General features: G+C 54.3%; 8 protein-coding genes across 8 annotated transcripts; 2 read left to right on the top strand and 6 right to left on the bottom strand.

Annotated features, from left to right (window-relative positions):
• Positions 1-85: 85 nt before the first annotated feature.
• On the bottom strand, positions 86-815 carry CGGC5_v003986 (uncharacterized protein; the record flags this gene model as incomplete). Its single annotated transcript, XM_066151215.1, has 4 exons — positions 86-193; positions 248-285; positions 340-613; positions 666-815. 4 exons carry the CDS (start codon positions 813-815, stop codon positions 86-88), a joined length of 570 nt encoding a protein of 189 aa, XP_066009432.1.
• Positions 816-2,029: 1,214 nt separating this feature from the next.
• CGGC5_v003985 (Uncharacterized protein) lies at positions 2,030-3,593 on the bottom strand (the record flags this gene model as incomplete). The annotated part of the gene is made up of 3 exons (XM_032033213.1): positions 2,030-2,447; positions 2,501-2,929; positions 2,980-3,593. The coding sequence occupies 3 exons, from the start codon at positions 3,591-3,593 to the stop codon at positions 2,030-2,032; spliced, it is 1,461 nt and encodes a 486-aa protein (XP_031887694.1).
• A 387-nt stretch (positions 3,594-3,980) lies between these two features.
• CGGC5_v003984 (Protein HGH1-like protein) lies at positions 3,981-5,175 on the top strand (the record flags this gene model as incomplete). The annotated part of the gene is made up of 3 exons (XM_032033214.1): positions 3,981-4,001; positions 4,050-4,199; positions 4,258-5,175. The coding sequence occupies 3 exons, from the start codon at positions 3,981-3,983 to the stop codon at positions 5,173-5,175; spliced, it is 1,089 nt and encodes a 362-aa protein (XP_031887693.1).
• A 211-nt stretch (positions 5,176-5,386) lies between these two features.
• Positions 5,387-5,808, bottom strand: CGGC5_v003983 (uncharacterized protein; the record flags this gene model as incomplete). The annotated part of the gene is made up of 3 exons (XM_032033218.1): positions 5,387-5,418; positions 5,475-5,555; positions 5,616-5,808. The coding sequence occupies 3 exons, from the start codon at positions 5,806-5,808 to the stop codon at positions 5,387-5,389; spliced, it is 306 nt and encodes a 101-aa protein (XP_031887560.1).
• A 446-nt stretch (positions 5,809-6,254) lies between these two features.
• RSN1-1 (Uncharacterized protein) lies at positions 6,255-10,280 on the bottom strand (the record flags this gene model as incomplete). Its single annotated transcript, XM_032033219.1, has 2 exons — positions 6,255-9,906; positions 9,958-10,280. 2 exons carry the CDS (start codon positions 10,278-10,280, stop codon positions 6,255-6,257), a joined length of 3,975 nt encoding a protein of 1,324 aa, XP_031887561.1.
• Positions 10,281-13,066: 2,786 nt separating this feature from the next.
• On the top strand, positions 13,067-14,515 carry CGGC5_v003981 (FAD-dependent monooxygenase OpS4; the record flags this gene model as incomplete). Its single annotated transcript, XM_032033220.1, has 3 exons — positions 13,067-13,109; positions 13,173-13,373; positions 13,431-14,515. 3 exons carry the CDS (start codon positions 13,067-13,069, stop codon positions 14,513-14,515), a joined length of 1,329 nt encoding a protein of 442 aa, XP_031887562.1.
• A 757-nt stretch (positions 14,516-15,272) lies between these two features.
• CGGC5_v003980 (uncharacterized protein) lies at positions 15,273-15,674 on the bottom strand (the record flags this gene model as incomplete). The annotated part of the gene is made up of 1 exon (XM_032033221.1): positions 15,273-15,674. One exon carries the CDS (start codon positions 15,672-15,674, stop codon positions 15,273-15,275), a length of 402 nt encoding a protein of 133 aa, XP_031887563.1.
• Positions 15,675-18,298: 2,624 nt separating this feature from the next.
• Hgd (Homogentisate 1,2-dioxygenase) lies at positions 18,299-20,340 on the bottom strand (the record flags this gene model as incomplete). Its single annotated transcript, XM_032033222.1, has 11 exons — positions 18,299-18,414; positions 18,475-18,546; positions 18,600-18,671; positions 18,724-18,844; positions 18,894-19,077; positions 19,146-19,224; positions 19,277-19,408; positions 19,458-19,543; positions 19,598-19,881; positions 19,943-20,123; positions 20,180-20,340. The coding sequence occupies 11 exons, from the start codon at positions 20,338-20,340 to the stop codon at positions 18,299-18,301; spliced, it is 1,488 nt and encodes a 495-aa protein (XP_031887449.1).
• Positions 20,341-24,569: the final 4,229 nt, after the last annotated feature.

The raw sequence follows: 24,569 nt of genomic DNA, 5'->3' as shown, positions 1-24,569 counted from the left end.
CCCACCATTCCTTGGGCTTTGTGGGCAGCTGCTTATGACAGTCTTGCACCTTCTTCCTCTCGAATCCAGAGGCAGGTTCCGGATGCTAGCTGTCGCCGTCTCCTCCCGGTGGTATCACATTCCCGAAGAAACCTCGGGGTCTCCCATCAGCGGTGTCTTCGTGTAGAGGTGGCGTCTTGACCCGCGTTGCTTCCTGCGCCAAAGGTCAGAATCACGCAAGCTATGAGCGATTATCGAGAGAACTTACTCCGGCTGGATAAGGGGTCATGGTGTAGTCTAATTGGTCTGAATTATGGCGTTAGTTACACAGTACTGAAATCACAGGACGGCTTCACTCACGAAGAAAGGTTTCGGGATCGGGGGTGGTAGCTGGTGTTCTGCCAGCCAAGACCTCTCGAACTGAACTTGTCACGCTGCTGATAGTGTCATTGGAATCTCTGCGATGCCAAGGTGACTTTCCGAACCACCGTTGTCCGGATTTTGAGCTGTTTGGGGCGTCCTTGGTGAACCCCCAGTTCAATGACTTGAGACCTGACGAGCTTCCAACCTTCTTCAAAGCTGCGGAAATTTGATGAGGGTGGGGTGGTGCACTCGGCTCCTCGGGAGCTGTCTTCTGCTCCAAGTCAGATACGTAAAAACCAAGGATATCAGTGCCTGCGACTCACAGGCTTACTCTTGAATAAGTTGAACTTTGCAGATTCCCCGCGACTTTTGGTACTGGACGTACCTATGGACTTCCAGCTGCGGGGTGTGTCCGATCCATTATTCTTCATGTTCACCTCGATTTCTTCGGTGTGTGTCTGAGAGATATTCATAGTTGAAGAGATGCTGGGCAGATGGTCACAAATGTGGCTTGGAGCGCGGGGGTTTTGCAAAGACAGCACGAGAGCTTCTTCTGACGACGGGCTCAAAGGCCCGTGATTGATAATTGTCAAAGGTGAAGGTTCCGCTTCAGAGTTAGAAGGCTCGCTGGCCCCAGAGTATCGAGATTTGGACAATTTGTTTGATCGTTTCCAGAAGTTGCCGCTGGTTTTGCGGGATACGTTCCGGACTTCTCGCTCCGCCCAATACCCTTCTGGAAACCACACCTATTCGAATCCTTCTTTGGGTGGTCTTGGGGGATCGAAGTTAGACCCTCGCTGCGGCGTTGCTAAGTAATTGCCTGGTGACTGTTGGGAAGCCGTTGATGTGGGCGTCGATCGATTCATTGAGTGCGGTGTGGCTGGTGAGCCTGGCATCGCCTGTTTCCCGAAATACCCCTCTGCCAAAGCTGGCTTCGGCGTGCTTGAGCCATCCCAGCTGGCTGGTGTGTCCATGGATCCGTCAGGTATTATGAGTCGAAGTGCTGTTTTAAATGATAGTCGTTGGGTCTCTCTCTGGGTTTCAGGGAACGTTTGGGACGAAGAACTGTAGAATTGGTTAGCTATGAATGGTTGCAATTGCTTTTGCGTCTACTCACGTTCGCCTGCAGGATGTTAGGGACATTGAAGAAGGCTCGGCGCCTAGAGGAGGGTCGGAACCTGAGCCTCGACGTGCCATCGTTCCGTAAACGCTATCATATTCCCAAGCACCGAACATGATATAGGGTCAAGGGATGGATGCTGGGCTGATAGGAAGAAGACGGACGAGGCGGAAGGATACTGCAGAAGCTACAGATACGTCGGCGCGCGCGGTCTGGAGACGAAAAGAATACATAGGTGGCAGAGATGGTAGAGAATGCCTTCAGGACCGAACAGGAGACTGAAAAGCTCTTCATATCATGCAGGTGACTGTGGATGAAGGCACCTGTTGAGCAGGGCCAGTATGGTTCGCACCTGCTGCGCCCTTGCTGAGCTGTACTGGGAAGCAGCCAACACACTCCTCCAGTAATTGCCTGTAAAGAGCACACGTGAAAGTCATACACACTTGAAACAACGCAGCTTCTCATAATCCGTTCGATTAGGATTGCGGGTATCAAATCAACCTGCTAACGCCTTATAATGCCCTGGGGCTGGCCAAGATCCAACTCCCATTCCCATTTTTTAGTTCGTTAATCCACAAGCATCGTGTCGTCGCCGTCAAAAGGAGCGTTCTGCTCAATCGCTACACCCTTTCCTCTGCCGGCAAGCAATTCTCTCCTGATCTCCGGGGCAATAGCGGCGTGGCCGTGCGACAACAACAAATCGAGAAGCGCCTCACGTTGATCCTCGCTCAGGTCGTTCTTGTATCTCTGGGCAAATGCCAGCAAACTCTGATGGAAAACCACAGGAAGTGACCTAACCATATCTCCAGAGAAGGACTGGCCCTCCTTGATGGAGGCAGGATCAACACTCCTGAATCTCATGAAGTGAAAAACGAGCGAATCAATAACCTGGTACGGCAGGGCGTACTTCTTCTCAAGCAGAGTCTTGATGAAGATGTTGGCAGATCCACCACCCTCGGTTCCAGCGGAGGCTTCTTGAGCGGCACTAAGACCATGTCAGTACAGTTTCGAACGGTTCTCGCAGAGAATTTAACACACATTTCAGTGATTCCCTTCAAAGCAGCTGCAGAGTGGAGCACCGGCACCGAAACTCGGGCGAGCACAGCAGAAACAATATGGGCCTCGCGAATGGTGCAGCCGCTAGACAGGAGCGGGAACAAGAAACCCAGAAAGAACGCCCTAGGCTTGTACAAACTCTTCTTCAGAGCGTTGAACAAGTGTACATTTAGCTTCTTGTTCTCGTAAATGTCCTCACGGACCTTGTCGAGAACAACAATCTCCATGAACTTCTGACACACTGCCGGCTTGGAAGCAGAGAATATCCTCGTCGCCTGGTACACAGCGTTCGGCGTCCATTTCTGGGGTTCAGTGACCTCAACGATGTCCTCCCAGTGCGGCAGGGTCGGCAGGATCTTGAAAGGCTTCGGCAAGGGGCCACTCTTGTATCGCGACAGAATCTGGCCGATCCTAGGTCCTGTTAGCGACGAGCTCCGGGGCTGGGAAGTCGAAACACTCACTTCGTATAAACATCGATGACCTTAGGAGGAAGCTGGTAGTCGACGTCATCCACGGGCACGCCCGCTGCTTTCCTGGCTTCGGCAGCCTCATGCGCCGCAATCTTCTCGAGGATGAGCTCGGTAAGGTTGGTGCCGCCACCAGCCATATCCTCGTCACCGCCCTTGCTTCCCCAACCGGCATCGTTCAGCATGTCCGCAGGATCCTCCTCGGCCTCGGGCAGGAATTTGCGGTAGGTCTCAAGGTCCTCCGGATCAATCTCAATCTCCTCCACGACCTCGTCCTCCTCGCCCCAGGCCTCCTCCTCCTCGTATGTCTGCTCGTCGCCACCAACATCGACCCCATATCTTGACTCGATGCCGAAGAGATCGACACCCGGTTTCGCAGAGGCTTCGGGCTTCGCAGGCGCATCTTCGTCCGCAAGCTCTCGGCCCAGCCTCAGAATGGTGCGACTGCGGGTCGCATCGACGAAGTGGTCGCCATTGCCCTCGTCGCCATCCTTGCCCTTCTTCTTCTTGGAAACCTTGCTCTTCAAAGGACCTGTGGCCAGGATATCGTCCTGCAGAGGGTTGTGCCTGCGCGATTGGCGGTCGGTCGGGGTCGTCGCCTTGCCCATTTTGATCAGATTTGGACTCGAACAGTCGTGGCGGAGAGCGACGGGGCGGGATTGGCGGTGCCTCTTTTTTTTTTTTTCTTGTGAGCCTGGAAATTTTTGATTTTCTTATCGATTGCCCCGCGCCTGATTAGCCCAGAACCCTGGACCGGCTTACAGTGGGTCAAGGCGGTCTTTAGGCCAATCAATCCCCTGGGCTTTGACTTCATCGGGGCGAGCCATAACGAGTGCCCCGCCACAACACCCCACCAAAAAGCTTCTGCGAGTGACTCTCCCGGTCTGTCTTACAACGAAGGCGAGACAATTTCCTTGGAACAGCATTTAAAAGTTGGTATTCCTGTGAGAAACCTCCTCCATTTCGCAGAAAGCTACACCACAAAATTCTCCAAAATGCCGACAGAACTAGAGGAGGTATGAGACCAATCCTCGGGCCTGAAGGACTCAGCTTATTCGCAACAGCTCGTGGGCTTCATCGCCCATCCCAACCCGCAAATTAGGAAATTGGCCGTTGAGAATCTTGTCGGTTACTCGCAAGCGCAACCGGCCATTTTCAAGACTGAGAGCTTGACGCCAATCAAGCACCTCAAGTTCCTAGTCAAAGACCACCCTGTAAGCTAGACACTGGCCTTCCTATGTCGGCTGTGTACGGACACTCATTCATTTTCAGAAAATCGCAGAACATGTCCTCACCATTCTCGTCAACTTGACGGCAGAGAAGGATGTCTTGGAAAATGTTGCCAAAGATGACAAGTTCATCGGAGAAGTTGCGGATCTGATAGTGAAGCCCAACGAGCCAAACGCCAACCTGATGGCCATGCTCTTGGCCAACCTAGCAAAGTATGACGGTCTCAAGACCATCGTCACCAGAAAGCAGACGCCACCCGAGGAGCTCAAGTCCAACCAACTCGTACTCAACCAGCTCATTGATCTTTTCGTCAAGGAGAAGGGCTACAACAAGGACGCGGACTACGACTACCTCGCTTACCTCTTCGCCGACCTCACTAAGCATGCCGAAGTCCGCCAGCACTTCGTTACCCGTCAGGACTATGACGAGGTCATCCCCATCACCAAGCTCAAGGTCTTCACAGAGCATGCCTCTGAGATCCGCCGCAAGGGCGTGGCAAGTACCATCAAGAACGTCGCCTTCGAGATCCAGTTCCACCCCACCTTCCTTGATGAGGATGAGGTCGATATCTTGCCTTACATCCTGCTCCCCATTACCGGTAATGAAGAGTACGACGATGAAGACACGATGGGCATGTTGCCCGATCTGCAACTTCTTCCCCCCGACAAGAAGCGCGACTCAGACCCGAGAATCATCCAGACACACATCGAGACCCTGTTGCTTCTCACCACCACGCGCGAAGCTCGCGACCTGATGAGGAGGGTGAAAGTGTACCCCATCATCCGAGAAACGCATCTGCGTGTGGAAGACGAGGGCGTCAAGGACACTTGCGACCGTCTGGTGCAGGTCATCATGAGCGACGAAGCGCCTGAAGAAGGTGAGGGAGAGCAGAAGCAGTTGACGAACGGCTCCAAGGTGGAGGAGATTGAAGACGACGATAACGAAATTGTGGAGGTCTAGACGGCCAGTATGAGTTTCCTTGCGTCATGACTTATGTAGAGGAATACCCTGGTCTACTGGATGATCTAGAAAAGTTCTTGAATGCAACACTCGGAGTTTGCAGGTGATGAATTTTGTGATATCTCAAAGTTGCAGTACTCATACACTTTGACATGGCACCTGACGAGTGCGCCAAATTTCAACTCCTAAGCTCGAGACTGCTTCTTGCCCCCTACTCAACAGAGACCGTAACCTTGCTCTTGTCTACACGTTCATTAGCATCAGACTCTCCATCACGGACCGCAACCCTCGATACTCACAAAAGGCAACATGGTCCTTGATCTCGCTCGCCGCGTCCTTGGGCGTGGGATAGTACCACGCCGCATTCTCGAGCTTGTCACCTGATGAAAACTATCAGCAACCAATCAAGCCAGACAACGTCCGCGCCCATAGGTACTCACCTCCGACTTTGAGCGAGTAGTACTCCGCAGTCCCCTTCCACGGGCAAAACGTCGTGTGCGAGGTCTTCTCCAGGATGTCCGACTTGACCGCCGAGGGCGGGAAGTACACGTTCCCCTCCACCTCCTCCCACTCCGTCGTCTCCGCGACGGTGGTTCCGTTCACGACGGCCTTGGCTTTGCCTGACTTTGTCATATTGTGACGTGGAGCGATACGGTGCTTGTTCGTTGTGGTTATAACCGAAAGGTGCTCACTGAACCTGAAATGTTTAGGGGGGAAAGGGAAAGGGCTGATGCAGTCGAGGTTGGAATGGCACACTCGTGCGGGGGTTGGCGCTCGCGCGTCGGATGAAGGTCCGTCTCCAAATCTTCGTCAAGTCTCTCACGTCATTGGTCTCAATGATTTATAAGCTAACAGACCTTGGGCCAAACCTTCGGCTTTCATTCACAAGTTAACGACCATGTCAGTTGGAGTTGTTTGGCATGTGTTCATTGAGAGCGATTGACGAGATACGAATTGAACTGGCTGTATTTCAAGTATAACTCTTGCTAGTTGCTTTTCTCTTCTAATGCTAAGTTCCCTTCCCCCTAACGCCCGCTGGGTATATGCACATGTTCATTATATAAAAACACGAGGCCTCATTAGAGGTTGATGATGTCGACCTCTGAAAAGTCTGGAGGGTTCGCCCCGTACACCACGCGGACCTTGCTGTCAAGCGCTGTGCCCTCGTTACTGATCCAGATATGCTCGCTAAACTCCTTCGTCCTCTTGATCTCGTCGTCACTGATCCCGATGTCGTCACGGGGGATCCATACCGCTGGCGCTCGCGCCCGAAGAGCGTAGTGCTGAAACGCGTTTCTAACGAGTACATCACGCTCCTCGGGCGTCAAGTCTTCGATTTCGTCGTGGAACCCGCCATAAAGCGCTTCTCCGAGTGCCCGTTGAGCCTCGAGATCTTTGTCGCGTTGGTGACGTCGGTATTCAGCGGCAGTCTTGACGGAAGCTGGGCCCATATTCCACGTCTTAGAGCGGAGATGTTTGCCTCCTTCCTTCGCCCAGTGGCCCACGTTCTTCACACGACGCATAGTCGAGTTCTTGCGTTGCGGGCCACCGTCGTTAAGCTTTTGGAGTTCGATGCCGCGAGGATCCGAAATTGCGCCACCTCCATTCCGCATTGGCGTCTTTTCGTCATCCTCGTCATCGTCGATGAGCCCGAGGCGTCGGTTTTGAGCGCGCTGGAACGCCTCGTCTCTGATAACGGCCTCGTCCTCCACTGTGATGGGCAAGAATCGGAAAAGCGGCGAGAATGCAGAGTTGAGCGATATCTGGTATAGCATCGTGAAGCCCAGTACGACCAACATGATGACACCCTGAGCGGTTGCAACGTTGTTACCGTGCTGGTCAACCACTATGAAGAATAAGCCCGCCAAACAAGCCTCCATCACGTACAATCCCGTGAAAGTCTGGTTGATGGCACGAGGATACAAAACACCACCTGTATCGGTCTCGAAGCGCGTGACGTAAAGCATGCTGTAACGCTGAGCGAACCACAGCAAACTAAACGTGAGAACAGCGAACAGCGAGATCAGCGGTGCAACAACGCTGTAAATGAGACCGATGCATGCAAAGTTGGTGTACACAGGGAAGAATTGTCCCCAAGAAATGGTCGAGAGTGTGGTATTTCTCTTCCACTTGGCTCGAGCTGTAGAGTCGAGAATACGAGCCAAGAGATACCATGTGATGAGGGCGCCAATCTGAAGCAGCGTACCGGAGCTCACAGACAACGCCTGCAGCATCATGTAGGAGAAGAAATAATTGGCGGCTTTCGGCAGGTTCGTGGCCAGCGTGTCGAGAATGAAAGTCACGCTTTGCAACTGCTCAAATTTCTGGAGAAACTCATCTGCTGACGCAACGAAGAAGGATGTGATCGAAACGACAAGGAAGACTTGAATGAACAAGAAGACGAAGTAGAATCGTTGAACAAACTCGGCTCTTTGAGTACCGGTCTTGACGCCCCGGACCATTGCAAGCTGTTCCAAAATGAGCGGAACAATGACAAGCAGGAGGGCGAGCAGAATCGCGGGCAAGACACCGGCAATAGCACCAGCGAGTTTCTTGATGCTCGGGCTGTCTTTGATCCAGCTAAGCCAAGGAAATTTCTCGATGAGGGAGTCGACGTTCGCAAGCGTAGCCGAGAAGGCGATAGGAATGGCCCAGAAGAAGGCCATCACCGTGACGATGATTGTGACAACGCCTGATCGGAGAGACTCCTCCCACCATTCCATGGCCATGTTGTCCCAAATGACATCCTTAGGCGAGATTTCGTTGATCCTTGGAGACATGTGTTTAGGAACGTGATGCATCAAGCTTTGGCAAGCCATATGAGCCGAGACCTGGTGGTTGAACTGGATGAAAGCAGAATTCATCAGAGGATAGCGCTCGGGATGGGCTTGGTCATCGTCAATCTCGACGTTCAACCGGGCGAGCTCTTGGCGACACCAATAAATGGTATCAACCTTGCGTCCAAACGTGAGCCAAGCGAGCCAGTCAGGGAAGCCCCAGCGCGGCAAGCGATGGGTTGGGCGATCCTTATCCCTCAGCCATTTGCGCCACTCTGCCTCGTCGTCCAGGATCTTCGTGTAGTCGTCGCCAATTTCACTCCACGGAGGGTACTCTATAGGATCCTCGCCGTCGTCGCCCATGAATGGAATGAAGGACTTGATCACCTGCCAAAACGTCTTGTCCTTTGGCTGGTTGAAAGGGAATTCACCGGAGTTATATCCTTGGGGAATGGGCGATGCGTAGCCACCGGCCGGGGCTTTCCAAAACTGCCAGAATTTCCGAGTTTCCTGATCGTACATATGATCCAAGTTGCTTACTTTCCGCACGGTGTTGCCATTGCCCAACGGCTCGTAGCTGTTCTTGGGGCCTGACGTATCTTGAGTAGCAGCGGATGCATGACGGGAGTGAGTCTTGTGGGTGTCGGCGGTCGGGGTCGGCTTCAGCTGCTCTCCGTTGCTGCGGACGCTCTTGGCTGTCATAGGTCGTTCTCCTTCAGCCAAGATCTGAACCTTGCGGGGGCGGTCGTTGGGCTGTAGCATCGCAAATCCATTGGTCGTCTCGACAGTATCTTCGACGTCCTGACCAAACTCCTTGATTTCTTTTTGCGCCTTGGTAACACCCCCGAGCAGCCCCTTTCCGACTTTGGTGAATCCATCTCCAATGACGCTGAGCCCAAAGCCCTTGGATTGGGGACGATCACCGTCTTCAGAAGAGCTTGACGACGACGAGCTTGATCGCCTGGAGCGTCTCGACTTGGAGTCTTCCTCGTCCATGACGGCGCCAATATCATGAGGGACTTCCTCGTGCTCGCCAGAGCTGATTCCGTTATTGCCCTCGGCCATCTTCCGGGCTTCCTCGTCCTCCCGTTGCCTCCTAAGGAGTTCCTCCTGCTTGGTCGGTCCCTTAGACTTTGACTGTTTTCTAGCAGCTTTCTCCTCCTTCTTGCGTCGTTTCAGCTGCTTCTTCTTTGCAGCTTTAATGAGCTCGGTTTCAGCGTCTTCGAGTTTCAGGTGAATTTTCTCACGAAGCTGGATTTTCTCGAGCAGGCGGCTGAGGTTCCGATTCAACCAGATATTGCGGATCTGGCCAGGGAAGACGTCGAAGAGGCCGAGTAATGCTTCCTCGGTGAGCCATTTGGAAGGTATACCGCTAACAAGAATGGTTGTAGCTGATGCGCGAAGTCGGTGTTCGGCACTGGTAAGATAATCCTGGCGGACCTTGACGTATACTCGTAGCTCAAAGAAGAAAACGGTGCACGCCCAGACAATGACCAGTATCGCAATGACCAAGTGAGCCCAGTAACGATTTGTATGATTTCGTCCAACATTTCCCCAGGCTAGCGTATCCAGTCCTGTCGGTATGCTGTCTTCCGTAGAATTGCTGTCCGATTCGGCTCGAATGTAAAGCTGCAGGCTTCTAACCAGCAGCCGCGAGGTAGACGAAGTACTGTTGGTGCTGTTTGTTGAGTTCGATTCCACGTCATTCAGAAAATCATGACCCCTGCCATCGCTGTAGTTGAGCGGAATCAGAATGGGAATCGCCACACAAGCAATCGGAATGAAGATTGTCAGAAGAGCCCTGAGATATCGCAGGAAGAAGTAGGCGTCAAGACCACACTTCTTGATGACTTCACGGTCACTAAATTTTAACAAAGTGCTGATCAGATTCCATGGCGCAGCCGGCGGAGAATCTGTTCTCTCTCGCTCGGGGACTAAGTATGTCTTTGGTTTGCTGTGAGAAGTCAGTGACTGCTTGTCCAAAGGACGACAGAGGAGTACTCACAAAATACGTGCCAACTTATTTCGTAGAAGAAGGAAGGCGAGGACCTGAATTCCAAAGACCGTCAAACCGGTGGCCAAGGCAGTGAGGAAACCGAGAAGGGTCATGCCCTGGGACCTTTGCGCGGCACCGATAGGATTGGCAGTTGCAGAAGTAGATATTGATGCTGTTGTTGACGATGCCGATGAGGTGGTGATTGTACCATTGCTACTCAACGTCGCCGATATCGTGGCAGAAAGGGCGGTAGACAGCGACGAGGCCACTGAAGACGCCAGAGACGACGCGAGAGACGTCGTCTCCGACGCCGTTGTCGGGGTAGCCGACATTTTGGATTATCTTCGCAGCCAAGAGTATGTTTCGGTATGCGTATAATAAATGCGGTGCTTGGGTTTTGTGAGGTTCGTGGGCAGGATTTAGGGACGTCGAGTAGGGCGGTGTAAAGGGGTTAAAGGTCGTCGTGGTCGGCGGCGAGTGGAGGGTTCGAGGTGAGGTCGAGATAAAGTGCCGGTCACAAGGACAATCGGGAGAACATTGCGTTGTCGTCGAAGATGGCAGTAGTTGAGAGAGGTCTAAGTAGGGGTCGTGTCGGCGAGACCGTCGGCAAAGGCAACGTTGAGGTTCTTGAAGCCAGAGGGGTGTCCTCTTTTTGTCGCTGCCCCCAGTCTGTCTTTTGCGTCGAACAGAAGAAATAAAGATGGACAGGAACTGGAGGCACAGACGACAGTGAAGAGGGAGGCGCCAAGAAGGTCGCCAAATGGTTTGAGCAGAACAGTTGCGGGTCGTTGATTGGCTGGGTGGGTGCAGGGACAAAACCTGGACGGGGCCGCGACAGGGGCGGCTGCAGCTGCTTCAGTTGCTGCAGAGGCACAGAGGCAATCGACCGTGGTGGTAGGGATAAAAATGCGTCGCTTGTGAGGCCTTGCAGTTGGTGACATCAGCGGCTTCATTGTCCCGTCGCGTCAAACGAAACAGACCCCTGCAACTCAGCGGGACAATAGTGGGGTCCCGCCACGGTTCGCCATCTCTCTGGCACTGCTACGGTGACCTCTGGCCCAATCATTTGTCGTCTCCCACGCTCTGGCTGGGCAGGGGTTGAGGGGATCATTGCCACGGACTGGATTTCTCCATCGACTGGGCTGGGCTGCTGCAACCCAGTGAACAGCTGTCTCTCTGTCGCTCCCGCCGTCTCTGGTGCGCGCGGCCTCTCCTCTGTGCCTCTGTAGACTGTACTGCGTAGACTTGTGCACCATCGCTCTCACAACCCACCCTCCCGCCGCAGATGCAGAAATAGATCAGCGCGCGCTTCATCCTATCTAACCACAATAATCCAATTGACCGAACCAGCTTGTTTCCTTGATCCAAGACTCTGGCACCCCAGAAAGAGACCCTGGCTTTGTTTGTGCTCGTAGATCGAATGAAACGCTCAGATCTATGAGACGGATCGGCTGAAGGTCATTGTCGTCGGTTTATTTGTGTGTTGTTCTTGGCTTGACTTACTATGTACGATCTTCCAAATACCAGTTCACACAGGAACCCGGTACGCTACGGTTACTCGGTAGCACCAGTTCCATTGGCGGTGGCGTCTGGCGTCTCAATGCTGGTCGCAAGCTTCGATGGAACCAGGAGCACCTTGTACGCTTAAGGCGAAGCGTCAACGAACTCTCCCCACCCAGACATGCTTACTGGACAACAATGCCTTGGTCGTGGCTAGGAGGCGAACATGCGTGGCTGTGCGACAAGCCGGGAGTGACTCGCCGACAAACTGGAGCACCAGACGACAGACGAGGTTGCGATCTCTCACCAACCGACCGTTGGATTCCGCAGGAGGCGGGTTGTGCACTGCTTGATTGCCTTGGCGTCTTCGGACAGCGAAGCTTTCGCCGAGATGACACTGCGCCTTAGACCGAGCATGGGAATTTATGGGCTGAGCCACATACCGGCGGGTGGGCAGGCGTTGCGTCACCAACACCTTGAAGACGGCATCGTGAAGGTCTGACTTTGACAAGTTCTTACGCGTATTGGCCCGTAAGAACTCGTTCCTTGGCAGAATACATAGTACCCCGACAACACCAGTCACATGAGGTGTCCCAATGAGGGAGCTGGGAATTGACACTGACCACCCCAAGCCTGATATTTACGACGGTGGCTACTTATCTAGCTTTCCTGCATACCACCCTCCGCCCATCATCCATCGGCCGTCGACCAGTCCCGGCCCTTCTTCCCTTCAGCCTTCCAGCTGCCCGAGGGTCCTACCCGACATGCGCGGTCAGGCACAAGCGCAGGGGAGTTAGGGGAGCCATCATCGCGCTCCACATCGGCGCTGGAGCAAGGCAAATCGAAAGAGTCCCGGGATCGGGGCACCGTGCCGTTTTCTCGCGAATGACGACAACACTTCGGCCCTCCCTCCGTTCTGTCGCCGAACGCGGGCATTTTCCCCAAACCTGGAAGGCGCGCCCCCGCTCCCCAACAGACCACGATCCCGCTGTCAACCGCCAACACGGACACAATCGCCGCTGTCAACCACGGCGCTAGCCAACCTGCATAACCAGATGCACAACCCTTAGACGTTATTCATCAGCAACAACGCTGTGCATGCCGGCTTTCGACTCCGGAGGCTGATTCCAACCGGTCCACTGCCAACACCATCGTCGCACATGATGAACTTCTTCAGCTGGTTAAACGTTCAACGCTGACCGCCCGATTTGGGGTTCGGCGATATCCAGAAAGTTCGCATTACCCCCACTACACCTTCGGCGCACCGGCAGTTGGTTAATCGGCCAATCCCACCCAACCAGCGTCTGTCGCATTCCCGTCTCTCGATCCCGGGCCCGTTACCAAATTTCAAAAAGGCAGAGAAGACATCGAACATCCCCTCATTGTCGCGAGCTTCCCCGCTTCTCCAGCCGATTATGGACCCCGAGCTTGCTCAGATCCCCCACATTCCCCCTGTGAGGCTCCAGGACCGGCGGACTTCATAAACTGCCTCAAGGATAGCTGTTGCGGAAAATCCGGACGCCGTTGTCTCGATAATCATATTTACCTGCGCAGTCGCACTGAGCTTCTCTTCTTCGCCTGTTCTTCAGAGCCACACTCCGACACTATTGCAGACACAATGGCAGACCCGAAAGATTTGAAGATCGCCGTCATCGGCTCTGGTATGCATGTTTCCTCCCGCAATACCTCAAGTCAACCTCGCGACTAACACGCGCTCAACGCAGGCATGGGCGGTTTGGGCGCTGCTCTCGCGCTCGCCAAGAAGGGATTCAAGTATGTTGATGTCTACGAGACAGCATCAACCCTTGGTTTCGTCGGCGCCGGTATCCAAATGCCCCCGAACGTCGTTCGAACCCTTGACCGCCTAGGCTGCTGGCCCGAGATCGAGAAGGAGGCCACAGACGTAAAGGGCTCAAGCATCAGACGTAATGAACCACTTGTCCAAGTAGTAGTCACGCGACTCGGCTAACACAGGAAAACAGAGGGATCAACCAACGTCGAGCTCGCTCACGTCGACATGCCCAACATCCGCGAGCTCTATGGCTACCCGCACTGCAACGGACACCGTTCGTCCCTGGCTGGTCGCATGTACGATGCGTGCAAGAAGGAGTCCGCAATCACGTTCCACTTTGCGACCTCACTCGTGTCTGTCGACTCGTTCGACCCGAAGCCAAAGTTCACAGTGCAACCGCGCGACGGCGAAGCGTACTCGGTAGAAGCCGACGTGCTCCTCGCCTGCGACGGCATCAAGAGCATCGTCCGCACCGAACTCCTCGAGTCCATCGGCGAGAAGGGCGAGGAGGAGGACACGGGCCAGGCCGCCTACCGCATCATGCTCACCCGCGAGCAGATGGCCGACGACCCCGAACTCCTCGCCCTCCTCGACTCGGACGACGTCGTGCGCTGGATCGGTGAGAAGCGCCACATCATCGCCTACCCCGTCTCCTCCCACACCATCTACAACCTCTCCACCACCCAGCCCGACTCCAACTTCGCCGCCTCGACCAACGCAACCTACACAACAAAGGGCTCCAAGACGGCCATGCTCAACGTCTTCCACGACTTCTGCCCCTTGGTCCACCGCATGCTCAACCTCGTCCCGGACGGCCAGGTTTGCGAATGGCGTCTGCGCATGCACAAGCCCCTGCCCTCGTGGGTCCACTCCGCCGGGCCCGTCGCCCTCCTCGGCGACGCCTGCCACCCGACGCTCCCCCACCTCAGCCAGGGCGCCGCAATGGCCATCGAGGACGGCTCCGTCGTCGCCGAGGTCCTCGCCCGCGCCCCGGACACCTCGCCCGCGACTCTCCGAAAGTGCCTCAAGGCCTACGAACTCTCCCGCCGGGACTGGTGCTCGCAGCTGGTCAACATGGCCTTCCTCTCCGGCAAGCAGCTGCATCTCGGCGAGGGTAAGGCCAAGGAGGAGCGTGACCGCATGTTCAAGGAGAAGAAGGGCGGCACCGTGCCGGATAAGTGGGCCTCCCCCGAGGTGCAGAAGATGATTTACTCCAACGACTGCGTGGCCAACATCCAGCGTGACTTTGATGAGCTGTACAAGAGCGTAGAGTAGTAGAAAGTTACCCCCCTCCCAATTTCAATGTTGCATAAACACACACAATGCTTGCCTGTACAAGACGCCCCGTCATCCGTGCCTAAAATTTTGGGAGGTGTTCTTGTGGCTTTCATCCGTGAGCTCCGAACCAGCTGCGGTGGCGTGTGCCAGGAATGACTCCGTCACACCTAGACCAAGCCACCCGAATTCCAGCTCGGAAACCAGAGAACGACTCAACCCCGCACCAAGCTCGCCTTCTGTTCAAAACTCTGTTCACGACCTGGAGGGGCATTTTGAGTAAAGTCACGACGTGATGAAATTATACCGGAAGGTTTCGGCTGACTGTCGTAACGACGTCTTCAAGACGACGCGACTTACGTACAACGGGATCTCAAACCCCTCCTAACTGATACCAATACTAAGGAAAAAAAAAAAAAAACCCCCGCAACGGAGAACCCAGGAAATCGAGGCCATTTCTCTCTGGAAGCGCTTCCCACCCGGCTCTCCATAACTGCGGTTTTCGTGTGCGTGTAATATCCCTTTCACCGTTGACGCCGTGCGACGAAATGCATGTCCTAATGCAAACCAATGCTGATCACACTTTGCCCTCTTGTCCCTAACCCCGTGAACCGGTCTGCTGTCTTTTGCCAGAACTCAATGCCATGCCCTTGGCTCAGCTCGCAGCAAGTCTCTCCCTTCCTCTCAAGTCTGATCGCATCTGTTGGGTATCGATAACAAGTCGGTCGGTCGCAATCGCGAATGGCACAGCGCGCGTTTAGAACAAGCAGTCGAGACAGCAACAACAGGCAAGCGCACCCAGCAGACCAGCCATGATGCCGCTACCGCCGCCGCCGCCTCGGTTGTCTTGGTAGTAGCCGCCCTGCGGCGGGTATCCAGGGCCGCCCGGGGGACCGTACTGCGCTTGAGGGCCGTAAGGGCCCGGGGGGTATTGTCCTGGAGGATATTGTCCCGGGGGGTACTGGCCGGGAGGCGGGTAGGGGCCTTGCGGGTAGCCCATCTCGGGGCCGGGAGAGTAGTAGGGCTGCTGGCCGGGCGGGGGAGTGCCGTATCCTCCGGGGCCCTGGGGCGGAGGAGAGCCGTAGCCTTGGTAGGCTTGTTGAGGATGTTGGGGAGGAGGGGGGCCGCCATACGCGGGGGGCTTATCGTGGTCGGCCATTATGGTAATGTGGTGGGAGCGGTTTGGAGGATCCCGAATGGAGTGATTGAATTAGGTAGGTCGACGGTCGTAGTCGAACGGTCGTTGATGAGGTTCAGCGAAGCTGGGGGCTCGCGCGATCCGAAGCGAAAGAATGAATGCGATAGGGCCTCGGTCGAAGGCTGTCAAGGTAGGCAGTCGTGTGGATGAAGGATGGATGGTTGGACAAAGTTGTGTGTGAAGGAAGTGGACAGGTACTGATGGATAATGAGTGGATAGAAAAAGGCGTGCCACCCGGGAGAACGTGGCGATGTTGGGGGAAGAAGATATGTGAAGGAGGGTGGCCAGCCTTTGGGTGGGATGGGATGGAACGGGCGGATGGATTGGATGGGAAAGAGCCAAGCCGCGTGCGCGTGCGCGGCAGAACATCTGCGACTTGCGAGCTTCCCCTGCTGCTTGCTGAGGGAGGGAGCCCAGGGCGGGCGAGGTTGCACCGTAGCAGCCGCAAACACTGGGCGTGGAACACCTGCAGCTGGGGAGGGGAGGTGAGGTGGGCAGAAAAGGTGGCCCCAAAGCCTAAATTTCGCTGTGCTCGTGACTCTAGCCTGAAATGGCTTATTCGACCAAGTCTCTGGGCGGCACGCCGCTGGTCTTGGTAAAGCTGTAGTGTCTTGTTGAGGCCGTATTCGTTAATGACTATTTGTGAGTACCTACTTATTATTGAACTCATTCTGCCTTCCCCCGACACACGATGCGTTTATTCTGTTCCCAGAGTTCTCTGTGAATTGCATTTAACACTCGTACGGAGGAGGCTGATTCAATCATCCAGTAAAACTAATGAACAAAACAAAACAATCCAGCCCCCAAACTGTCCCTGTCTCACATGGTGCTTCGGGTTCCGGAAACCAACGACCAGCCCCAATGACATTTTTGTATCAAGGCTTCCCCCATTCGCCTGCACCGCAAGCCACCGCAGCTGATGTATCGCAGCATTCGCGTAAAAGCGGGTACGTCTCTCGTTCCCCCGGTTGGTGCTTCTCAACCCCCTGCCAACCCTGTTCCTCCGTGTTTCCCGCTTCGCACCCGACGTCCCCAGGACATGTTGGAACAGGCACCGGTTTTCAGACCAGAGCTGACGCACAATATGCCGGTTAGAAGGCGAAGAGAGACGGAAGAAGCGGCTGTGACGGCAATAATGTAGGCCCCACCTCCGGCTCCGTTCAAGAGCTGGACGGCCGTCTCATTGAGCCCGTCTACGGATACGGCGGTACTCGTTCGGCCCATCAATGCGTTTGCTTGTGGTGAATGTGGCAGTGCTCCAACTTGGCTGGGCTGTCAGTGAATCGTCGGCCAACAAATGCAACGGCTAGCAGCCAGAATAGTGAGGTACCCAGAAATCAGTCAGGTGAGATGCTGTCTCATGTTCCACGCGGCCAGCAACCGCCGCTGCGAATAAGCTGCTACCACACACCTCTGGTTATTCCTACTGTTATCTTGTCGACACCGCTACTTTTTTTTTTGTCGATATTATCGTCAAGTGGTCACTACGACGTGATAAAAAAACGAGCGACTCAATGCATCAGACCCAAGTGAAAACAGCATTTAGGAGTGTTGAAAGTCCCACACCGAGAAGGCCGGATAGCCTAGGAAGGTAGACGAACAGCAAACCGTTCGACCATCGACTTCGACGGAAAAACAGGAGCTCGTTCTTGATATATGTGGTCTGCTGCACCGGAGTCTGGCCAAAAAAAATTTTCACCTTCAAAGACTTCCAAAAAAAAAAAAAAAAAAAAAAAAAAAAAAAGGGACACTTACAGCTCGCACACCAGCACTGTGGCACCTTCTCCGCAGACCCTTAAGCAAAGGGAATAACGTCCCTTTGAAAAGCGTTGCATCCCTGTGCCCCCGCGCCATGATCTGCATGAAAGCAGCACCTGCAGGATCCGAGGCTGAGACCCTGATTGGATTTGGCCATGTGGTACGGCCTCGTCCCAAGATATGATAAGCATGGAAAACTCAATGGGATTTGCCATTACGCGGTCGTTCAGTTGGGTACGGATTGGAGGCGGACACTTATCAGGCTACACGCATTATAACCACCCAGAAAGTCCGTTAAGCGGATTTCGTAGCCATGCGAAAGAAAAAAAAGAGCTAGTGAACATAGGGCAAGTAGAAAGTGATAAGGATCAAAAACCAAAATGTTCCGAAACCGAGAATCGAACTCGGGGCTATGCCTAACCACTCAAGGTCTTGAGAGGGCATCATGTTGGCCACTACACCATATCGGATGAGCATGACTGATTTGGAAATTTCCGTGTCTAAGTTGCGCTTCTCCACGCTTCAGCCAACGCGTCCGCACAACCCCCTGAATACCAGAAATTCCCCGCAAAATCACGGTCACAGTTCAATTCAGTACGATCTATCTTCAAAAAATGATCCACTGCAATTACCACTGGCCCGATGGCCTCGACTGTCTCCTCCGCTTTTTTTCCCTATGTAGAAGAATGCAACCGTGCGACCCCAATCAAGGGGCTATTACCCCAATCGCTTGTAATGCCGTCCATTGAAAAGCTTGCATCGCTTCGCTACGCTGCTCGATGAGAAATGGAAAACGAGAATCGCTATGGGAGGAATGCAAAGTCGTATCACTGGGTCGTTGATCCGAGGACTGGCAGTCCCCGTCTCTTCAACTCCTCGTTCACCTCCTGGACGTGTTCGAAAAAGTGGCCTTGCATCGAGTCCCACAGGGACGCTGGAGGTACTGTTTGTCCATTGTCAGCAGTTTAACATGGCACATGCACACGCTGGTAATTTTTCTTACCCTCCAAGACGCCACTTCTTTCCAAGGCGAACTGTGTTATTGCGCAATGCGTGCTGATCTGGAACATGAATCCTGTATTGGCACGTTAGCCATGGAATTCGGAGACGGACTGGCGCCGCACATACCGAGGAAGCCCTCGCCCACACGGAGGGGCTTTAACTCGCTTGTCGTAGCTTTCTCAAAGGCCTCGTGTGTTTCTGCTCTTCGTGTAAGTGGGTGACGATATGTATGAGGACCGCCGAGACCTACCACCGTGAGGCATGTAACTCGACTGAAAGCTTAGTCCGCCTGCTTCTAGGTTGCGACTCGTGCCCTTGTAATCGCCATACACAATTCCTACGACCTCGGTGGCCATGTTACGATGGTAGTACTGCGTCAAGTTAGTCGGAAGGCCCCAGAAGCGGTCGGGGGAAGGATACCGGAGGCCGGAAGGTATTGGTTGCTGATGAGTACTTGGGGCAGAAGAACATGAAGTCCGTCACCGACACTCCGGGGATCTTGGACTTGGCCGTCAAGACGGTATAAAGGCTGGGGTCGGCTTGGTCTTTGTCTGTATAAGCTGCAGTAACAAACTTTTCGGCGGCGTATTTGAACGGAACGTAACTGCCGCCGGAGTTAAGAGCTATCCAAAAAGGAAAACGAAAAAAGGGGTAATAAGTCGATCAACATACTTGCCGTCCCACGCAACCACATCGAACGGTGTGTGGCTCTGTTTGCAAGACCACAACTTTCCAGATAATTTGTACACGACTGAGTTCTAGTCAGCCTAGGCTGCGATGAATTTAGGGGGTTTCCGACGTACTTTCCCACTCAGAGTTGTCCATGTCGAAAGAGGCGATGGGGAACTCGAAATCTCGTGGCAAGGCCAGGCCGTTACTTCCAAAGGGGCCCAGCTCCGGGAGTTCGTAACGGCTTCCGAACAACTCCTGGACGTCTACGACATTTAGTTGATCTTTGACCTGACACCTTTGAGGGATACTTACAGCCTCTGGCAGTTCCGTCTGGTAGTGTAACCTTGAAGCGAATGCCTGTTTGAACAACTGCCAACTCTCCTGGCCGCACCATCATTCTTGTGCAAAAGTCAGCGAGAGCCACACGTTTCCAGGGCCCGGGGGCAGTTTACCTCCCGAATTCCGTCTGAATGTCAAGTCTTCCAAGCTGAGGGACGATGAGCATATCCCCATCGTTGCTGCAAAATGCGCGATTTCCCATCGAGGCGTTTGATGTGTAGACGTGCACAGCCTGGCCTTCCTTGTTCATGGGGTCCCCGTGCCCGACTATCGTCTTCAGCCCCTGAACAAAGTCCACGGATGGCCCGTCGACATCAGGAATCGGGAATGCCCTCCAACACAGCGCACCGGGCATGAAATCAACGTTTTCGTTGCTAGATGTGAATCTTGACTCGATCTTCACGGGCAAAAGAGTCAGGGGGCAACGGACTACCAGCAAATTTGGAGGTATTACTCACATCCGGATTGCGCGGCATTTTCGTCAGGTTCCCATGTGCCACGGAGGGGAAAATACGATAGAACCAGGCATGCTGCAGGTTTTCTCGGGACGAAACAAATGTTGAACCGTTCAGCTGCTCGGAATACAAGTTGTACTTGACTTTTTGCGGTGCATTACACGATTGTGGGAGAGTTCCAGGACTTCTCCCGTCAGCCTCCAAAACCCCCCGAATGACATTCTCACGAGCCCAACTTACATGGCTTCCGAGGCAAACCTGTTCCCAAATCCAACCTGATAGGTGTACGGATCCTTCGGAGTGGGTTCCGTCGAGAAAGGATGTCGGGCGGTCGCTCCGAAGGTTGAAGGTGGGTCGGAGACCTTCGGATACATCTGGGAGTTCTGAACAATGGCTCCCATAGTTGCGAGAAGGGCGGGAAAGTAGCAAAGGAATGGCTAGACTTTGGTGTTTAAGTCTACGGTGAAGGGGATAAGATCGTGAAGAACGGATGCCATGTCGTGGGCGGATGGGCATCAAGTGTGATAAATGTGTGTAGTTCCACTTCCTTAGTACGCTGTCTGTGGCGTCTGTTACTACTAAGATGGAACGAACAACCTGGACCGAGAGAAGGCCCTTGCATCCGATGACACTGAGCAGGTCAATTTACCAGCCTTCGGTTGCGCAGATACTGATCTTGGACATCCTGACAATAGGTGTACAGCGCAGCGGTACGTATCCGAGAGACTGGGCAAGGGAACGTATCGTCAAGTTGCCTGCCGGAGCGGCGCTGGGGTCCTGAGCATCTGGTCTGCCCCCCCTACTTCCCCCCACCGCTATGGGCGATATGTTGCAACTCAAAGTGAACAAACCCATTCGGGTATTGGCCAGATCTCAGGATGTCACCGGAATGTCGAAACACTAGTGCAATGCCCTCTGGGAATGGGCAGATGTAAGCTTTGGCCAACGCTCGCCTTTTGCGCAGCCAAAAGGCGGCCTTAGTGGGAAATATCAGACCAAGCAAGCCCCGATCTCACGCACAGGCGTCGTCGATGACCGCTAGCTGGCCAGGGCTGACCGCTTGCTACGGGTTCGAGTTGAACACCATAAAGCGTCGGCCCTTTTCCGAGCCAGGATCCCGTGTTTGCCTTCGAACACCACTCTGCCTCGAAGACGCGGGATGTGTTGTGGATTTGGAAAGCTCGCCCGGCGATCTCGTCAGCCTGAGTCTGTAGGCCAGCGTGTATGTCTCAGACTGCTTCTCATGCTGCTTCTGAATATCCAACTTAGTCAGGCTCGTTATGTTGTGGGTTCGTCCCCAACGTTGTGTGCTCCGCCAGGTGGATTTGCGGGCAAAAAGAGGCGCAGAATGGCAACAAGATTCAGCAGTAAGGGATGGGGTTATCAGAGTGCGAAGGAACGGCCGGGTGGCAGGTGGTCACATCCCTGGATAAAAGAGGCGGTGATTTGGGGCCAACTGGCGCGCAAAGACGCCATCACCCGCGGCCGGCAATCGCTAGCTCCAGATGCGCAGAGATTTGTGTCTTCGGCAGTATGTGGTTGTCAGATCTTTGTTTTGCGGCTTTCCCAACCCTGTGCCCAGCCGACAGACAGACAGACTTGCGTCGTGCCGGTGGTTAGGCAGAGTGGCGGCTTGGGCAACTGGTCTTCTTCGGCAGTCTCAGGAATGAGACACGACGGAGACCGCCTGGTCCCTCGGGGTGCTGCTGGCCGAAGCATTCGTTCGATCAGATGCAATCGGATATGAGGAATATGTCTCGGGACAAGATGCTGTGCGTCTTCAGGTCAACTTCAGGATGCCTCGGATGCCCTAGGTCGCACCAGCCCCACGAGTAGTCTGCGACAGAGCGGTATTGGCTACCTTAGCACCAGGCGTACTGCAGACAGAGGCCCCTGCAGATCGCCGCTGGCAAATCCCGCTGTCAGGTCGGCCTTTGGGGCTTATTTGACATCGTATCTATCCTGATTAGCCTCTCTTATGGGTTGAACCTAACGGCTAGCATCGCCCATCGGAGTGTGCTGCTTGACGATATGAAAACTAGTCAAGCTGCTTCTTCCAGGCGCGCAAATAGCCATTTGCACTGAAGACACGGACGCCTCCCAATAACGTTGGCTTGCTCAAGTGCGCCCGCCCGGTAGAGGTTAACGACGGCGTAGTCTTGAAGCAATCTCGGCGTTTAGCTGCCCAGGGCTCTGGACTGATAATAGACCACGAGGCATGGCTCACGGAAATAGCTGGGCAGATGGCCTGATTTCTCGAGTAAGGATGTGCGCGGGCAAGGCCTCAAACCGAGTAAGGATGACCTCGCGGGCAGACCGTTTGACAGAGATTGGCGTATGTGGACGCGGCCAAGGAGCGGGTAGCCCAGTAAGGTTTCTTAAGGTTTCCTCGCGAGTGCAACCAGGTAGAATCTCCCCACACAGGAGGAGAGAAGATGAGAAGAAAGGTTGATAGTGGTGTGCGCCAGTGGCTTGAATGACCCGAATCTGGGTGTTGTAGGCACTTGTCGGAGGCCAGGGGGGATGGGAATTCGATGAAAGGGAGACCCGGAATTGCGACACCAGCTGATGGGAGGAACCAAGCGCGGGACAGGCAAGGCCAATCGGAAGAAGCAGTCAGGGAGGCGGAAGTTGGCGGGATTCGTACGAGATCAAGATATTTTAGGACAGCAATATCCGCAGGTAAGTTATGGGAAGTCGAAAGTGAGGCGCCAATGAGGAAGTCGGAGATAAGGTTTCGGTCTGCGTAATGTAGTGCCCAGTTGGGTTCTGTTTCCTGCGCATGTAACTTGCTTGTCCTGCGGTGACTACGTCGCGTTGTAACCACATGAAGTCGCTCTTCCAGCCCGCCCCAGTACCAGGGCGCAGGACATGCTGGGTCCAGCTGCAAAATGCACCTCAGTCAAGAGCACAGAGTGACAGCAGCCGCCTCCAAGAGCCCAGTCCAGTCTCGTAACAAGGCCTGGCCAAGGCCAGACCAGGCATCGATCGTGAGCATGCGCCAGCCATCACGGGCGTATTTCGTTTGGTAAAAGTGACGAATCGAATGAAGAGTAATAGCGACCAAAAAGCGTGACCGGGGAGTTTCAGCGAGAGACCGGCGGAATAGTCCCGAAATGGGATTTCCGCTGCTGCAGGTGTGGTGGGCATAAGACATGGAAAGCAAAGCGATTAGCAAAGCCAGCAAGTACTTGAGGCAGGAGAGGAAAAGGTAAAATGGGAAAAGTCTCTCTCTGCCTTCGGGGATTGGGGGTGGAGGTAGGTAGGTAGGTAGTATGGCGGCGTCTCTTACCTTTCAGACCAACCCAACGCGCGCTTGTTGTCAGACGCAAAGAGACACAGATCAGGAACCAGCATCGTGAGTACTGCGTAGCATAGCAGTGTGCTCACACCTGGAAGGCATAGATAGATCCTGGCCCATGGCCACGAGCGCGGCCGCCCTAAGGGATTCCCTCCCGCAGCGGGTGAAGAGGGGGTGGTCAGTGCAATTAGAGGTGCCGTGTATGCGGATTTGCCTGCCCGGAGCGACAAAGACTCGCATGCGACGTACCAAGTCTTACAACCCCACTACAACTTGGGGTTGGGGGTCGATGAGGGGCACCAAGGCAGTAGCAGGCTAACAGTAGTCGGGCAAAAGTATGTCCCAAGTACGCTTGCTGCGGTGGTGTAAGTGAGGTGTCGACATGAAAGTTAAAGCCAGGGCAGGGGAGGGGAGGGGACAAGAGCCTGGGCAGGCTAAGGCCAGGGCAGGGCAGGGCGATGAACGAGGTCATCGGAAAAGGCAAACAGGACGTCAACCTCATGTCGGTGAGAGGCTAAAGTCTAAAAGGGCGCTTGAGATGGCGGATTAGGACGAGCAATGCCACCAAATGCCACTTGACATCTTTTTTTCTCTTGCATTCCCAGCATCTGAAGCAGCCGTTAAGCGAGCACTTAGACGACGATGGACCCGACGTTCAGTTGGCGATCGGCTAATATGTAGCACGTAGGCCCGCCCTGGGTACGTTGCCTTCCTTGTGCTTTTTTAGCCTGTGACCTTCCATGTAAGTTGGCAACAACCAACTTAAGTGATGGCCACGGCTGACTGACTCTCAACTAAAAAGACGGGGGAGGGGAAGGCAAAGCAAGACGGATCAATAGGGGAAACAATTGGAGAAGACAAGCAGGGGCAAAAATAAAAAAACGAAAGGGGGAAAAAAGAAAAAGGCAAAAGGGCGCACGCATCGACATTGACCCAACCTGCCATGCAGACCAGCGCAGACCAGACCAGACCACACACAGCAGCAGTTAGTCAGTCACATCATCCTCAGTCATGTCCAGTTCCAAGGTCCCCTATTGCACCAAATATCCGACCTTCAGCTGCCATTGTCCAACCCGGTGGCAGTTTTCAGTGTCCACTTTGCATCGTCAGCGGGGCCGCCGCCCGCCGCTCTCCACCAGACTGGCCGCTCTCACTGGAATGGGAAGGAAGCAACGGTTTTTGAGGCGAGAGCGACGGGCAGTTGGGAAGGGTCTCTCGTCCAATCGTGACTGCTTCCTGCCTCGCACCCTCACCCTCACTTGCACTTGCACCTCCACTTGCACCAGCACTTGTACCTGCCCATCTCCATCACCATCACCATCTGCAACT

Source organism: Colletotrichum fructicola (assembly GCF_000319635.2).
Source record: "Colletotrichum fructicola Nara gc5 chromosome Unknown KSG_Nara_v1_contig02, whole genome shotgun sequence".
Classification (NCBI taxonomy): domain Eukaryota; kingdom Fungi; phylum Ascomycota; class Sordariomycetes; order Glomerellales; family Glomerellaceae; genus Colletotrichum; species Colletotrichum fructicola.
This window is presented reverse-complemented; position numbering and strand designations above follow the sequence as displayed.